We start from the raw sequence: 17,047 nt of genomic DNA on the forward strand, positions 1-17,047 counted from the left end.
GAGAATAAAAATTATATTTCATATTTTAGGAAAAGATTTAAATTAAAGAAGGAGAATAATATCATGATTTAGGCTTTTAGGAAAGGATTTAAATTAGAAAAAGGTCTAGCAAGGAAAAAAATGAAAAAAAGGAAAAAAAAAAGTGAAGGGAGAAAAAAGGAAAAGAAAGGGGAGGAAGGAGGGGGTGGTGAGGCCCCCCTCGAGGATCAATCGGTCCAACTAGGCTAGAACTCCACCCAACAGGCCCCTATGAGCCCCGCATTAGAGTGAGGTAGGACAGTCGGTAGAGCAACATCAAGATAGATTTGGAAAGATGGTGGCAGGCTGAAATGGTGCAGGGAGGGCAGTGGCAGCAAGGGAATGATGCAATGAGGAGCGGCAACAACCTGACGGGATGTGTAAGGAGGGTGACTGTAAAGAGGCAAGAGGAAAGGGGAAGGGAAATTTTTGATGTAATCATCTCCTTGGAGCAAGATAGAACCAAAGCACCACCTCGGATATAGCTCTAGCAAGAGAAAGGATTGAAACAAAAATTGAACCTAAATCAAAGAAAATAATATATATATATATATAACTAAGAGGTGGGAGAGCACTCGCCTTGGGCGGCAATCCTAACCCAACCAACTAGGCCGACCGTACCCTGCACCCCATATGTTGAAATAACACACACACATACCTTTCTCATGTTATGGAACTTGCTCATTTGTATTTGTCAACATATCGTAGTAGCCTTAACCAATTTTTGCAAGACTCAAAAAATTCATGTTAGTTCAATTTGGCATGGAGCTTAAATAAGGTTTAAATTTTTTTTTCCTGGATTTAGAAGCTACAAGTGATGTTAATAGAGATGTAGAGGAAAAAGATCAGGTAATGGATTTGAAAAATCTAAAAGAAACCCTAAGCTAAGAGTTACCAAGTAAAATGAGAGTCTAAAATTAAAATGCTTGATCTAAATTCGGCCTTCCTATGTGGGCAATAAAGGTAACCCCACGGCTTAAACAAGTTTGAAAAACTTTGGTTCTGATGCCTCAATATAATCTAAGTTTCACGAATTTATTTGATTTTTTTATAGTTTTTTTTTACTATCATTTATAATAAAACTATAAGTCATATGAGAACCAAAGTAGCAACTTTACAGTAAAAGTTTAGCCATTGGGAAGATTTTTAAGGTTTAAAAAACCTTATATATATTGAACATTATGTGCAGATTGGATTTGGAGCTTTCCATTTTGTTTCAAATGGTTTAATATGATCAACAAAGTTGACACAATTAAAGTTTAAATTGTAAGGAAATCATTCGGTATGATGAAGTACAAACATCGTCTATTTGAATATTATATGTATTACTAGTTTATCTTGTGGGTGTACGTGCATGTTTATATATATATATATTATATATATTCACGTTTTTAATATTAAAATTATACTTAAAGTAATGATTTATGTTTAAATAAAATTTGAGTTTTTCAATAAAATATATTTTTATTTGAAGTAAATATTTTGTTTCATGTATTTTTGCATTAAAAAAATGATAATTTCTTTATAATCAGTGGTCCGTCAACTCGTGAAGCATAGTGAGTCCCACGCCCGTTTAAAAGTAGTCCCTTCCTCGTTGAACCCAAATTAATAAATTAGTTCCTTCTGATATAGAGAGATCAATATGAATAGATAATAAGCGAACATGGAAGACTGAGTGCTTGGCATGAAAGCAGAAATCCAGCTTTTATTAATCAGCTCTCTTCACAATGAGGAATAAGCTGAAGAAGCGAAATCAAGAAAGAAAATCTTCCAACAGTCGTAAGAAAGAAAAAGCAGAATAAAAGAAGTAAAATAATGGGATCTATTTCCTCAGACTACATGAAGGGAAGACCCTACTCAAGTATTCCTTTGGTTCTGCATCTGGCTCTCTCTCTCTCTCTCTCTCTCTCTCTCTCTCTTGTTTTTTTTTCAGCGATTATGACTCTTCCCTAACTGTGTTTGGCATTAAATTTAGGAAGAGGAAAACCGAGAACATGAAGAGGAAGATGAAGAGGAGGAAGAGGGGACAAGTTTGATTAGAAATAAAGTTGGAAATGATTATTATGCTGATGTGTTGAAGGAAGAGAGTGAAGAGACTGAATGTGTCACCGAGTTCAAGCCTATAGCGCATCCAATGGAGCCGTTGGAAGAAGACCAGCCCACAATGTTCCCAGATCCCATGCTTAATTCATCAATACTAAGTGTCAGAGAGATGACCATGATGCTTTCCTATTTCAGCTGAGCTTAAGTCTTATTCAGTTCACCATCGCCCACAGTCTGTACAAGTTAAATGAACTTAGCCCGCTATTCTTTTTTTTTTTCTTTTTTGTGTCATTTTCCATCATTATCATCATCATTGTTGTTGTTATTATTATTATTATTATTATATTTATTGTTGTTACAGTTACAAATCTAGTACAATTGCATTGATATGGATAGGATCAACACATTTTTTCGTTAGACAACTAAACCTGTTATAGATGTGATGTACTTCATGTATTTTTTTTTAGTATAATGTATAGCTTGTTTGCATATTAATATTGTGCATTTAGGTTAGAATTACATGGATTGTTATATTGTGTATTGATAACTTGCTTGATGTGGATGTCCTTATTCATTAGTGGCGTGATGGTGATGCGTACATTATTGCTTGTAATTATTTCTTTGCGATTGTAATGGAAGAAGCGATTAATTATTCGATAGATTGATTGCGTTTTGTTGTAAATTTTTGTATGTTTTAGCTGATGTATTGCTATGATATAATAAAATTTATGTGTGGCTTGCATGTTCGCACGTCTCTTTTCTTAGATATCTTGGTAGCTCTGATTCCGGAATTTACAATACCTACCAGTAGTTATTTTTTTTATTTTTTTTCAGTTTTTGTGTTTTTCTGAAGCTGGGCTCGCTTGCTAATGAAATCTTTGTACGTGATGCGTTCAAAGCGAGATCGTGCAGACCACTTTATGAAGCAAATGTCATGGTTTTCTATTATCTATTTTGGATTTTCTCTTTCTTGACCAAGGTTTGAGGTGAATGGTTATATATATATATATACACGATCAAGCTGAAACCACCCTAAATCACAACCAAAATATATACAGTTCTCAAATATTTAAGATCTATTTAGAAAGAACATTAAAATTAAAATTATATGCAAATCAACACATATTTACAAATAATCTAGCACAGCACAATATAAATGAAAAAAATTACACAAATTTATTATACAATCAAAAAAGTTTACAGCATAAAATTATATACTATAGTAATGGCAAATAACAATAAACCTAAAATAAATACAAATAATCATGATTACGAAAGAACTCGTCTATATTATTCTAAGAGTACAGCCACCAACTACAAGACGTAATAACTCACATTCTAGACTAACAGTTGTGCAAAAGAACTCATCGATGATGGATGTGAACTTCAGGGATAGTTATAAAATTGTATTGCTTTTGAAAGTCAAAATTGAAATATCATCAATCATTACTCTAAACAGGCTAATGCTTGAAACAAACAAATGTAAACTCTTAATACATATCAAACAATATTCAAACAATTAACAAGCGTCAGATTTAAAAGAACAGCATGCATCTTACTGCTTTTTAATAGTGAAATTTACAAACGCAGCAGACAATTCTTATGAATATTTATATATCTCACATCTAAATTTTCATATTTACATAACTTTGGTGTTTCAAAATTATGCATGAAAATGTGTATTTCACTCTTAAAAATTGATCATAATACTATTTTTTAGATGACATTAAACATTTGAATGCTACGTGTGTAAATAAAAAAGTGAGGTGTGGCATGTAAATGCACAAGAATTGTGTGCTATGTATGTAATTGGCCCTTTTTATAACACCGATTCAATCACATTTTTTCTCTTTTAAAAATAATGATTGCCACTAGGCATTCTCCTTCAATTAAATGTGCAATGAAATATAAATCTTCAAATTGACAATTCAACAATGAACATAAACAATTAAATATAACAAGACGAAAATTACAAAACCCTATAGAAATTCAAGGTTCCAGCAACCATACATATAACAAAAAGGTCATTCTATAAGAGAGATGCAGAAGGCAATAGCCATTCCAAGTAATAGAAAGGTCAACTGAATAGCTGTGCTTCTAATTGTTGTTTTCCCATCATGCATTTCTGGGAGGACTCCTGCAACCGCTATATAGATGAAACCCCCCGCTGTGAATCCCTAAATAATGAAACTCAAACTCTCAACCGAAATATAATGCTAAGATTAAAACAGATGAATTCAAGCACTAATCACTCAATTTGAAATTTATCAGCAATATGCGAGTTATAACCTTCAATTCTATTCCAAAAGATGACTACTTGTCTACAATCAACAATCTAAACTATAGGCTTCATAAACTAAGATCCTAATAGGAAAATATTATTACATCTGGTTTGCACTGTTCGTATCCCTAATTTTAAGAAAAAATAATATTCTAAATTTGCAGCGTGCATATCCTTTTCCCATCCTCCACAACATGCCAACTTAACTCTCAAACCACGAGAATGTTGGGACATTATTTTGTATTTTTAGCTCTGAATTTTAGTCATCATTACTCATACAAACTAGACAAACTAATCTGCAAATATGTAAATAATGATTCTTGAATACATAAGCAAAACTTTCAATACTCACATTTTTTGAAAAGCAAAGCAAATTAAAATCATTATGAAAAGAGCAAAGTGCATTAATAACCTTGAAAACTTCAACCAATCATTGGATGATTGCATTTTGGTGCAAATAAGAAACAAGCACTAAAAACAGAGAGACCCTCACCTCTATCAAAGAAGAATGTCCTGGGTCCTTGCCAAGCACCAAAGCCTGCATAAGAACAAGACGTATTAGCTTCAGGTTTCTCCCATGCAATATTGGCACAAATTTAATTGGTTACAGGGAACAAACCAATGCAGTTCCAGCCAGGGCAACTAAAGCAGACAGAAAATTAAAGAAAAGAGCTTTGGAGACGGAGAATCCCGAGCGAACCAAAATCCCAAAATCACCTACCTATCCACACAAAAGCATAGTGATATTAATTTGTTATGTGCTGCAGGGTCAAGATTCCACACTGCTGCCGTAGATGGAAAATACCAAAATTAACCGCAGCCATAATGAAACTATGCTACCTCTTGAGGAAGCTCATGTGCAAGTAAAAACAATGTCCGAGACCAACCGCCAACTGATCCATGAAGCAAAAATGCACTTCCTAAGGCCATTCCATCGGTAAAATTATGCTACAAAATTAACAAAAAAGCCAAAACTTTTAGTAGTATTATACAACAAGAAGGCTGTTTGTTATATGGAACCACCAGTCATCGAATTTAACATCATCTGAGAAAAAGCATAATATAATCAAAATGCAGAACTTACAACACCATCAGAGAATAGATTGAGGTAACCAAACACCAAGTTTGATGATGTATGAACAGGAACAGTCTCATTCAAAGAGGGCTGCTTTTCGATGCCTTGAACATTTCTGCTGTCAACATTTTCATTCTCACTGGTGACACCATCAGAAATTGTTCTCTGTGGAAAAGACAAATAAGCTGCATTTTCACTTGTTTCAAAAAGCCCAAATTAAGCATTTGATCAACTTTTCTAATTTATCCTTCGAACGGGCACCCGGTTGTATAAACTTGGTTTTATTAAAAAATAATGCTACACTTCCAAATGTCATAAACTAGAAATATAATTCATTTCACTGGCTGTGGCAAAAAAATAATTTCAATTTTTATTTTTTATAATGCATATATAATATATTTCCAATGGAGTACCTAACCTTTAATAATTTTTTTAAGTAATATACGGAGTTAACTCAAACAACAAAATTTGTTTCAAATCAATGAGTATCTTCACTAATTTATAATCTAATAAGAACTTGATCAATTTAAGGAAATCAGAATATTGGTCTATATATAAACTATAATTCTAATCATCAACAAAGTTAGCCATATCCTAACAATTTACAGTCTACATTATGAATCCTTTTTCTTAATCAAGAAAATTATTGTTGGAATGTTCCATCAGAAGTTCTCTTTTACCCAAACTTTTTTGCACAAAGTCTGTCCATGTTAGCTTAAGCTAAACACCTTGCCCTTTATAATTCCTCCATATTAGTTTATCCAAGGACAAATAAATGTCAAGATTTAGGTCCAAATAAGATGCTTGCTAAGATTTGGAGAGTTGTTTTGAGAATTGGAGTAATGTAGTTAAAAAATTAATATTAATAAAATTTTAAGCGTTAAGAGACCAAAATATTGAATAAAAAATAACATGGAACTAGCTTGTAACAACCCAAACTCTCACCTATCGACATATTGCCCTCATAGCCCTAGTGGTCTCATGGTATTGCCCCATTGGTGTAACTTCCTAGGAGGACACTCATCATAAGAGTGCTCCCATGCGAGCACATTTAAATTTAAAGTTTCTAATGAAATTCTAACCGTTAAACCAATATGTTTAAAAGTTCAGCTTCTTTCTCCTTAAAAGGCTTCACAACTCTCCCACTTAAGTAACAAACGTCATTGTCAGTGCTCTAAACCCAAAATCATCCATAAAAATGATAGCATTCTAGAGGTAACCCCTATATATTCCAAAGGTGGCTCCTCCCACCATATAGCACTTTGCCCCTCTTAGATTCAAGAGGTAGCTCCCGAGGCTTAGCATTTTGTTCTATATGACACTTAATTCTCATCTTCATGCTGGTGTAATGCTCTGATACCATTTGTAACAACCCCAAACTCTCACTAATAGAATTCTAGAGATGACCACTACATATTTAAGAGGTGGCTTGACGCGGGCGTCCTACTCGCGATGTGGGACAATGAGGGAGTCGAGTCTCGCTGCCCTTAACAATGTTGGAGTCGCGTCTGAACTAGGAATGGGGCTCTGGTTTCACTTGTTGAGGCTGAACCGGGTTTAGCAGAGAAGAAGAAGGGTCGGCCGATGTTTGCTGCATATAAAGAGTGAGGACCGCTCCTTAGGTACCTCGGTCTATATATGTTATTCTTTTCATGTTTTTGAGGAATTTTTGTGAGCTTTCTGTCAAAACATACGTCAATGTATTCAAGTTTTTCCTTCAAGAGTTGTATTCAAGGGCGAGTGTCACTCATTCCCCTTCGCTTCATTCAAAAAATAGTAACCTATTGTTCTCTGACTCTCTTAGCTAGTCGACACTATCTATCACCTCCAAAACACCGACCTCGAACCTCTTCCCTGCTGTAACTACCACCTTCCAACCACCATCCAAACACTCCACCATCTACCACCACTTCCAAACCCGCCTAACTGACCACCAGCCTTTTGGAATACAACCTTGGTTGAGTTTTGTGACGTGTTTGTTGTCATTTATTATTTCAGTGTGTTAGTTGTATTCACCCATTGGCTTTCTTCAGTAATAATATTAGTTTACTTATTGTGTTTTGGGTGAAGTGTTGTAGCATTTGGTATTAAAGCTAGCATAACCCAAGTCCTATCCTAGGGTTTCTAGCATCCACCAATACCAACCCTACCTGCACACAAGTGGAACCCATCTACATTCCCAAACCAAGTGGAGAACAGGTGGAACCCATCTGGATTCCCAATTTATTTATGCCAAGAAGTGTTTCAAGTGTCATAGATTTGGGCATATTGAATCAAATTGCCCAATTAGAGGAATGATCTCTTTCACTGAGCAAAAAGAAATTGAAGAAATAGATAGTGACATATGAAAGAATGAAGACGTCAGAGATGAGCCTCAACTTCAAACCGATGAGGAAGAGATGCTAATGATTCAGGATAAGCCCATGAGAGAGACTCTAACTGGATTAGTCGGGGTTATTCTAAAAGATTGCGAGTCTGAGAATCTGATACCTAAAGGTGAACAACTCTTGTTGATAGAATTGTCGGACTTCCTAACTGACAATTCACCTATTAGCTAGTTAACCAAGTGGTCCAACATGTCAGAAATAAGAATTTTGTGAGTTATTGATGGGAGACTATATGAAGTTATTCATATATTAAATTTAATTCAGCAGTATAACCACCAATAATGGTGTAAATGAGCCAAACTTGAGCGAACCCAAAGCTTGTTCGTGTTCCACTCATTTGATTTTTTTATTCATGTTCAGCTAGTGTTCAAAATGGCTCGTACATAGATTGTTCGTGTTTGGTCGAGTCAAACTCATTTGTTCAAATTAAGGTTGTGGTCGGCCAAGCTCAAATTTAACTTGCTCATTTCATAAGACTAAAAAATGTAATTAATTATGTTATTATTATTAAATTAAAAAATAATTATTTTAATTGAACCTTATTCAGAATTCTTATGCTTCATTTCAATTGTTCCATGAGGTTCATTAAGTTTTCTTTCAGCGAATATACTTACTTTTTGCTTTTATAAAGCATTCTCATAGCAAATTTTCAATAGTTCCTAATGTGGGACTAAACATACTTGAGATTATGTTTGGTCCCCATCCTTCCCACTCCTATAAGTGCTCAACAAATCACCAATGGATGTATATGTTTTAGGGAAATTTACATACATACAACCCAAACTCTTTGTATTCACATATCTAACACCAAAACTTTTATTTTATATAATTATCACTCAAATAAATACACATTAAATTAATATAAAAAGAACGCATATAAATACTACTATTTAATTACTTAATCATTTCGAGCCATAACGAGCCTAATACGAAAAAATTAATTATCAATCGAGCTAAAAAAAATTATTCATGTTCGGCTTGCTTGTTTAACGAATAAACACGAGTTATTTAACAACTAGAATACGAGTTGTTCACAAACGACGAGCATTTTTGACAGCCCTACCCACCAACAGATGACCAAATCGGAGGGATGAACGACAAATTTGGCAATTGCCTTATTTCCTTGATGAGAAAGAAAATTCGATAATGTAATTCAGATTTTACCAGAGAAAAAGAGTCCACTCCCGAGTGGTTAATATTGAGAGTTGTCTAGCCCACCATAAATTTTATCCTAGAGTTGAATACCCCTTACATACTTTATCAGATACACTTAGACAAGTACGATGAGTGGAAGGAGTCATTTACAAATTTAATGGCTTGAAGTTTTTTTTTGTGAGGATACTCATTCACGTGCAGTTCCAGTTATGACCATACCAAAATAGGGTGGATACCTATTTTATCAGGATGTGCTTTGGAATTACATTATCGACGGGATTGACTTGTATGGGGATTACAATTTTTTTGCTAACTTCAACTTATTAGACTTGACTATAACTACAAGGAGTCGGAAGCTTTAATAGATAAGGTCAAAGCTCACCCAACTCCGGGAGATTAACACGGGAGTCCTACCCACGATACGGGACGACGCAGGAGTCACATCTCGTGACCTTGGACGATGCGGGAACCCCATCTAAACCTGGAACGGAGCACAAGTTCCCCTGTTGGGGCTAAACCAGGATCAGCAAAGAAAAGGTGTTTGCCACATATGAGTGGGGACTGCTCCTTAGTTACCTCAGTCTATATATGTTGTTTTTGTATATTAGAGATGTTTTTATGTGAGCTATTTGTTGGGACAGTCGTCGACGTCTCCATGTTTTCCTTTCTAGGGTTGTATACAAGGGCGAGTGATGCTCCAACTGTATCTCATTCTAAGGTGGTGATTCTCCTCTAAGGGTGGAGTGGAGCTCTAGTTATATCTCACTCCTGAGATGGTATGTATCCTCGACTTTCCCTTCCTCCACATCCCTTGCTTCGCTGTCGCGCATCCTTCCTCGCTACAGCCACCAAGAACAGTCGTCGTTGATGTTCTTTCCTGTATTTCTCTTCTTTCGGGCCACCGTCTTTCCACAATCTCTGTTGTTCTCCTTCTGAATCAATTGTTAGCCCTCCCCTGACTATTTTTGGCAACCCACGGCCTTCCGGAAGCCACTACCATCCCCCGTCATTGCTTACCTGCAGTCTAGCCACCCCAATCCTTGTTTATCTACCCTTCCCGGCTTGTGGCCACCCATCACCTACTTTCCCCACATTGTTGCCTGTTGTTAGGGCCATCACTCTTTCGCTTTCGCTATTGTCATCCGAAAAACAGTAATCTGTTGATCTCCAACTCTCACAACGAACCGACGCTAGCTGCACCCATAACCCTTACCCTGTCGCAACCATTGCCTTTCAACCATTCCAATCGCCTACCACCACTTTCAAACCCCCCTAACCAACCACCACCAACTTAAAACACGACTCTAGTTGAAATGTATGTTGTGTTTGTTGTTATTTACTATTTCAATATGTTAATTGAAACCACTAATTGACTTTCTTTAGTAATAATATTTTGTTTATTTATTGTTGTTTGAGTTAACTCCGAGATCATGACTCCCACCATATAACACTTTGTTCTATATTGGGTTTAAGATGCGGCACTTATGGTGTGGCAAATTGTTCTGCATGACGCTTAGTTCTCATCTTCAGGCCAGTGTAATGCTCTGATACTATTTGTAAAATCCTCAACTCCCAAGCACTGAGATATTGTTGGCTCTGGTTTGGTGGTCTCACAGTTTTGCCCCAATGGTGTAACTTCCCAAGAGGTCACCCATCCGAGAAGTGCTCTCATGTGAGCACGCTTAACTTTTCAGGGTCTAATGTTTAAGAGTTCAATTTCTTTCTGCTTAAAGGGGTTTCACATAGCATCTCAAGAACAAAGATGCTAGTATCTCAAGAAAAAGATGCTCGTGATTGTAATAATAATAATAATAGATCAAAGTTAATGAGTCACACTATGAAATTATGGGAAAAAGATATGTCACATGGATTTAATAAAAAAAAAAGCGATTAGTATTAAATTAGGAAGCTCCACTATGGAAGAAAATTGTATGCTAAGACAATTAAGGAAATGCTATAGAGCTAAGAAAAAATCTTCATAAGATTTTAATTGAATTTATACAACACATGGAGGAGTACAAAGAGAATAAATTTGGTGCACATTAAATAAAACAAAGGGTGTCAAAAATAAGTTGAAATTGTCACGATACACAAAATGAAGCATTAACTAGTACCAAAAGTAATTTTTTATCGCCAAAAGAGCTCGTACCATTAGAGTCAGACTATGCAAGGATCATGATTATCAGTATCTTTTCTCTGACTATGATGATACTTGTAAAAAATAATCAAAGTGAAGCATATTAGAATATGATCATTGCAGATGATATCATTTTAATAAATGAGACCTTTGTTGAAATAATAAGTGCTATAAAAATGAAAAAAAAAAAATGTTAAGAAGATTAATGATTTAGGGTTAATAAAAGAAAAAAATTAGGTATATAATATGCAATTTTAGTGATTGTAAACTAATAAATATGAACAAATAATACTAGAAGATAACATTTTCATTCGAAGTTATAAGTTCAAATATTATAAATACTTTAAATAGAATATAATAACTATGAGTAGATACATTCTAAAGTTAAGACTGGTTAAAACAAAACAGCGCTACAAAATTATCATACCAAAATAATAATAAAAATAATAATGAATAAAAATAAAAACATAGAAGTTAGAAGTAAATTTTATAAAGCTATAACAAATGAAGTTATATTTTATGAATCTTGGTTAGAGAGTAAGGAAGTCATCTATAGCTAAGCTGATATTTGGACAAAAGTTTATCAAAACTCTGTGATAAAATTAGAAAGGATATATTAAAAAATAATTTCCTGAAAGGGGTAATAATTGTAGCATCTATTGAAGATAAAGTTGTGAGAAATAGAGAGGCAATTAGCATGTACAAATGACAATTATAAGATGCACCAATAAAAATGGATAAATAAAATTAATAATTAAGGATTAGGGAAAAACGGGTAACACCAATAGAAATTGTGAAAAAAAAATTTGCATAAGTTGGTTTAATAATAACTAATGCAACATTCAACAAAAATAAACAACAACAACAACAACAAACAACCTTTATCCCACTAAGTGTCCATTGAGTCCTATTGAGTGTCATATTTTCATTTAGTTCTAATAAATTAAGATCATTTTTTTATACAACATGCCCAGGTCTTTTTAGGTCTATCTCTACCTTATAAAGTTGAATCTAAAACAACTACTCCCCCTAACCGGATCATCAAGTGGTCAGCGTTAATGTGACCAAACCATCTAAGACGACTCTCTCTAATCTTGCCTGCCACTAGAGCTGCACCAACCCTTTCACGGATACACTCATTTCACACTTTGTCTCTAAGTGTCAAGCCACACATCCACCTAAGCATTCTCATCTCAGCAACACTTAACTTGGCTTTAAGCTTCTCTTTTAAAGGTTAACATTCTGCACCATAAAGCATCGCAATCTCACAACCGTCTTATAAAATTGTCCTTTAAGTATAAGCAGTACTTTTCTATTACACAATAGGCCCGATGCATTCCTCTACTTCAACCATCCAACTTAAATTCTACTAATAACATCCCCATCTATATCATCATCACTTTGAACAACAGAACCGAGGTATGTAAAAAGTTCACACAATTTAATGATTTGAACACCCATTGTTACAACTCTACCACTAAATCTACTACTACTAAAACTACATTCCATGTATTCAGTTTCAGATCTACACAAACGAAGGCTTTTAGAATAATGTAGACCTCCATAATTCAAGTTTTCCCGAACTCTTTCTCAAGTTTTATCCAAAAAAAGGATACCATCGGCAAAAAGCATGCACCAAGGTACACCCTCCTGTAAGTAAATGTTCAGTATGAGCATCCAAAACTAAAGCAAAACGATATGGGCTTAAAGCCGATCCCTGAAGTAATCCGACTGAAATAGAAAAATAGTTGGTCAATCCTCCTTTTGTTCAAACACAAGTAACAGCTATGTTTTGCATATCTTTAATGACTTAAACACCATTATTTTCTAGAACTCTCCAAAGAACTTCTCTTGAAACCTTATCGTAAACTTTTTATAAATCAATAAAAATCATATGTAGATCCTCCTTACTCTCTGTGTACTTCTCCATCAAACTTCTCAATAAATGTATATCTTCCATATTAGACTTGCCTAGCATAAATCCATCTTTGTATCACATCTCAACCTATGTTCAATTACTCTCCCATAATTTTAATCTATGATGCATTAACTTAATTCCTTTATAGTTTTACACTCTTGTGTATCCCATGTATTCTTAAAAATGGGGACCAAAATACTATTCCTCCACTCAGCAAGGATTTTTTTAATTTTTAAAATAATATTAAGAAATTTAGTAAGCTAAAAAACTCTTAAATCTCCTAAATATTTCCACACTTCTAATAAGATATCATCAATTTCTACTAATTTTTCACCCTTTATTTTCTTTAAAGCCTCCTAAAGTTTCTTTTTACTATTGTGACGATAAAAATAAAAAGTTTTTATTATTATTAATGATGCTAAGATCACTAAGGCTGATTGTATTATCAAAAAATTTATTGAAAAGATTATCAAAATATCTCGCTCACTTATGTTGAATATCTTCTAAGAAAAGCACTTTTCGAATTTCATCTTTAATACGTTTCACTTGAATTAAATCTTTATTTTTCGTTTCTTTTTATTTGGCTAATTCATACATATATATTTCATCTTCTTTAGTATTAAATCCATTATAAAGATAACAAAAAGCAGAAGACTTAGGATCATAAATTATTCTCTTAGACTTCCTACAGGTCACCATATATTTTTTCTAGTACTCTAAGGTTTTACATTTAAACTAATTTTTATAACAAAACTTCTTATATTTTATCTTTCCTTGCTCATTATTATTCTACCACCACCTATTTTTATTTATAAAATTTTATCCATTTTATTCTCCAAAGTTTTTTGCAACTTGTTTAATAGTTCATATTATTTTATCCAACATAGAATTTACTTCTTCATGAACATTCCAAATATTGAAATCTCGAAGTTTACTCATAAAATTAATTTCATTTGTCTTTTTTAGTTGCCCCATTTAATTCTATGACAAATTTTCATTATAATTTTTATATTCCAACTCATCTTAAAACTCAGAACTAATAATCGATGTTAAGTACTCGAATAATCTTACAAACTTTACATTATCGATGATCTTTTTTTCCATAAAAAATAATTAATTTGTGTTTTATTAGATTTATTCTTAAAGTAATAATAGGTTCATATTTTTTCTTAAATAAAGTATTAGCAATAACAAAATCATAAGCTAAAACAAAATCTAATATGATTATACCTCGTTCATTAATAACTCCAAAACCATACATATCATGAATATTTCTGAAATCTTTTCCCACTCTACCAACATAATCATTTAAATCTCCTCCAATAAAATTTTTTTCTTTAAGAAATATCATTGGAATTATTTCTTTAGTTCATTCCAAAATTTCTCTTTTAAGCCTATATTTAAACCTACTTAAATAAATACAAGCACTTACAATATTAAAAATATTAGTATTAACAACGACCTTTAAGACTAATTCCATCTCCAATTTTATTAATTTTTATAATATTATCTTTAAACTCTCATCTAAAATTACACTTACATCATTTCTAATGTGATTCATGGCTGAATACCAAAGTTTAAAGCCTAAGCTATCAATCTCCTTAACATTTTCTCCGACTCATTTAGTTTTTTAAATGTCTAATATATTCATCTTTCTATTAACCATAATATCTACTAATTCCATTAATTTCTCTATAATAGTATCTATATTAGAAGATCATATCCTAATATTAGTTTCATAGACTAACTTATTTGTCCGCATCCATCCATAATGTGGAAATCCTTACTTATTTAACACTACAACCGAGAGTTAATATAGCGGCCTTAGCAAACTTTTCACAATATTCAGATCATACAGTTCGTCATTTCTAGAGTATACCCTAGCATTTACACAATGATTTAAATGTCTCATGTCATGATTTTTTGGCAAAATTTTATGATGGTTGTCAACTACCTAATGCAATCTTCCGTTTTTCACATCCGACGCTTGGGACCCGAAAATGGGGGTGTCATTCAACAAAAAAAACAATAAATAAATATTCATAAAGCTAACCCAAACAATAAGATTAATGATGAAATAAGTTATAATTTTTAAGATTAAGAAAATCTTTATCTTAATGTTCAATGAAGATAACTCTCAAAATTTTGTATTCAAAAGTTTTTAAAGATGATGCATCATATGATAATATGCAAATTAGGAACAATTTTTCAACATCAATTAATCATCTTCCACTATGCTCCAATAAAATAAGTTCATTAAATATCTCAATTGGAATGGAATATATAGAAAAATGAGTGGAAAGCGGCGTATCATAAGAAAATAGAACGTGAAAATCCTTTTAAGAAACAGGAAAATGGCTTGTATTGCACAAAAGAACTAACTCTAAAATGTGAAAATACCATGAAGGATTTGAACCTTGGTAAGGTTATTATTTAAGTAAAGTTTCATTTGGTACCTGTAATTCATTTATTTCTGCTTAATAAATCATATACCTTGCGAAGATTCTTTAGTTTATCATGCATGTCATTTTTTAAACTTGCAACAGATTGACCATTGAATTCCATTTCTGAAGTATCTAATGTTTCTCGACTTTTCGAACCAGACAGCTGCTGATTATCATCCTCGCCATCATGTTTTAGTTTATTTTCTCGCTGATGATGATGATGATGCTGATGACCATGAGTTAGGCCAATAGCTCCATTTGCAGAATTATCTTCAACATATCTGACAATCTTCTCAACCAGAAAGAAAAGAACAATTCCCGCTGTAAATAGCAAAATGGTAAACAAGTTAATAATTGAGAAATGCATAAGAGCATAAATAATAGCTCAAAAGCATGAAAATCCACCAAAAAAGTGACTTTGTTACCCCTTATTATGAAAACGTAGATTAACAAAAGCTGGAATATGCCAAAGAAGTAATAAAAAACAAAACAATTCCTGGCAATGAAAGAAACACTGACTGAATTTTCATATAATAAAATCTTTCTAAGCCTACCACTTTCCTACAGTAACACTCCCTTCAACAGGAGCATATATATCAATAGGTTTCGGCTTACTACAAAAATTGGAAAAATAGAAGGGTCCTAAAGCCTCAATAAAGATAACAACTAAGCTCTTCACTAGTGGTGTGTTAGTGATAATCTTCTTTGGCGGGATTGCATCTCTGATGACATGACAATCAATTTCAATATGGAACATGGGATTGTTTACAATATAAATAGTTGATTGATTATGAAGGTTAAGAATCATAACTTTATGCGGAATTTGGACGCTTCATGCTGAGTTCATGAAGAAACACGCTGGGAAGGATAAAAAGTTATGGATTAGTTATGATATTTGTCAAGGAAATGAATGGATGGAAGGTTAATTGAAAATTGTGGAACACAATAAAACATTTCTAAAATCAAACTATGGATGAACAAATACTATTTTAAGCAAAAAGTGAGAAAGATCTATCAATAACAATGATAGGTGGGGAGAAGATCATTATAAATAATGAAAAAGTTTTTTTTGTAACTATAATATGAGAAGAAGCACCAAAATCTACAAAATCAAGATGCACCAGAATGAGTAGTTACAGCTGAAACAAAAGAGAAAATCTCATGAGAAACTAAAACTATAGTAGTTGACAAACTTTTTTTGTGAGAAGTGAGAAAGAATTCAGATGAGAACGTATAGATCTAGTGGAGGCAGTAATGGAAACAAGCAGAGCTACCAGAGAATAACTAATTTTTTGCTAAAATAATAGTCAAATGAGTGATAAGTTTTTTTTTTTTTTCCTTTTTAAAGAGCATAAATCTGCTCTCATTTTATTAACACAAAGAAAAATAACAAAACCGGGAAAGAGGTCCTAACTCACACACCCTACAAAGCAAGAATAAAAAGGACCTCTTTCCAAAAAAGAAAAATAAAATACACCCACCAACTAAAAATACAAAACACCAAAGAAAAGGCAAAAGAAAAGAACAAACCAAAAAACAATTAAGAAACATTCAAAAAAGCAAACTTAACCAAAACAGCAGGAATAGTT

The 17,047-nt window shown here is 33.2% G+C and overlaps 2 protein-coding genes across 2 annotated transcripts in view; one reads left to right on the forward strand and one right to left on the reverse strand.

The window, feature by feature from the left end:
* Window positions 1–1,590: 1,590 nt before the first annotated feature.
* LOC110021674 lies at window positions 1,591–2,359 on the forward strand. Its single transcript, XM_020720261.1, has 2 exons — window positions 1,591–1,890; window positions 1,994–2,359. Exons 1-2 carry the CDS (start codon window positions 1,834–1,836, stop codon window positions 2,258–2,260), a joined length of 324 nt encoding a protein of 107 aa, XP_020575920.1. The 5' UTR covers window positions 1,591–1,833; the 3' UTR covers window positions 2,261–2,359.
* Window positions 2,360–3,845: 1,486 nt separating this feature from the next.
* The window catches only part of LOC110021658 (IAA-alanine resistance protein 1), a 47,234-nt gene continuing 34,032 nt past the window's right edge, over window positions 3,846–17,047 (reverse strand). Inside the window, exons 6-11 of the mRNA XM_020720241.1 lie at window positions 15,508–15,779; window positions 5,427–5,582; window positions 5,183–5,290; window positions 4,962–5,063; window positions 4,836–4,880; window positions 3,846–4,238 (exon numbers count right to left, since the gene is read on the reverse strand). Of these exons, the coding sequence (XP_020575900.1) occupies window positions 4,086–4,238; window positions 4,836–4,880; window positions 4,962–5,063; window positions 5,183–5,290; window positions 5,427–5,582; window positions 15,508–15,779 (836 nt within the window). The 3' untranslated portion in view covers window positions 3,846–4,085. The remainder of the gene's footprint in view (window positions 4,239–4,835; window positions 4,881–4,961; window positions 5,064–5,182; window positions 5,291–5,426; window positions 5,583–15,507; window positions 15,780–17,047) is intronic.

This window comes from Phalaenopsis equestris, unplaced genomic scaffold (assembly GCF_001263595.1).
Source record: "Phalaenopsis equestris unplaced genomic scaffold, ASM126359v1 Scaffold000137, whole genome shotgun sequence".
NCBI classification, from domain to species: domain Eukaryota; kingdom Viridiplantae; phylum Streptophyta; class Magnoliopsida; order Asparagales; family Orchidaceae; genus Phalaenopsis; species Phalaenopsis equestris.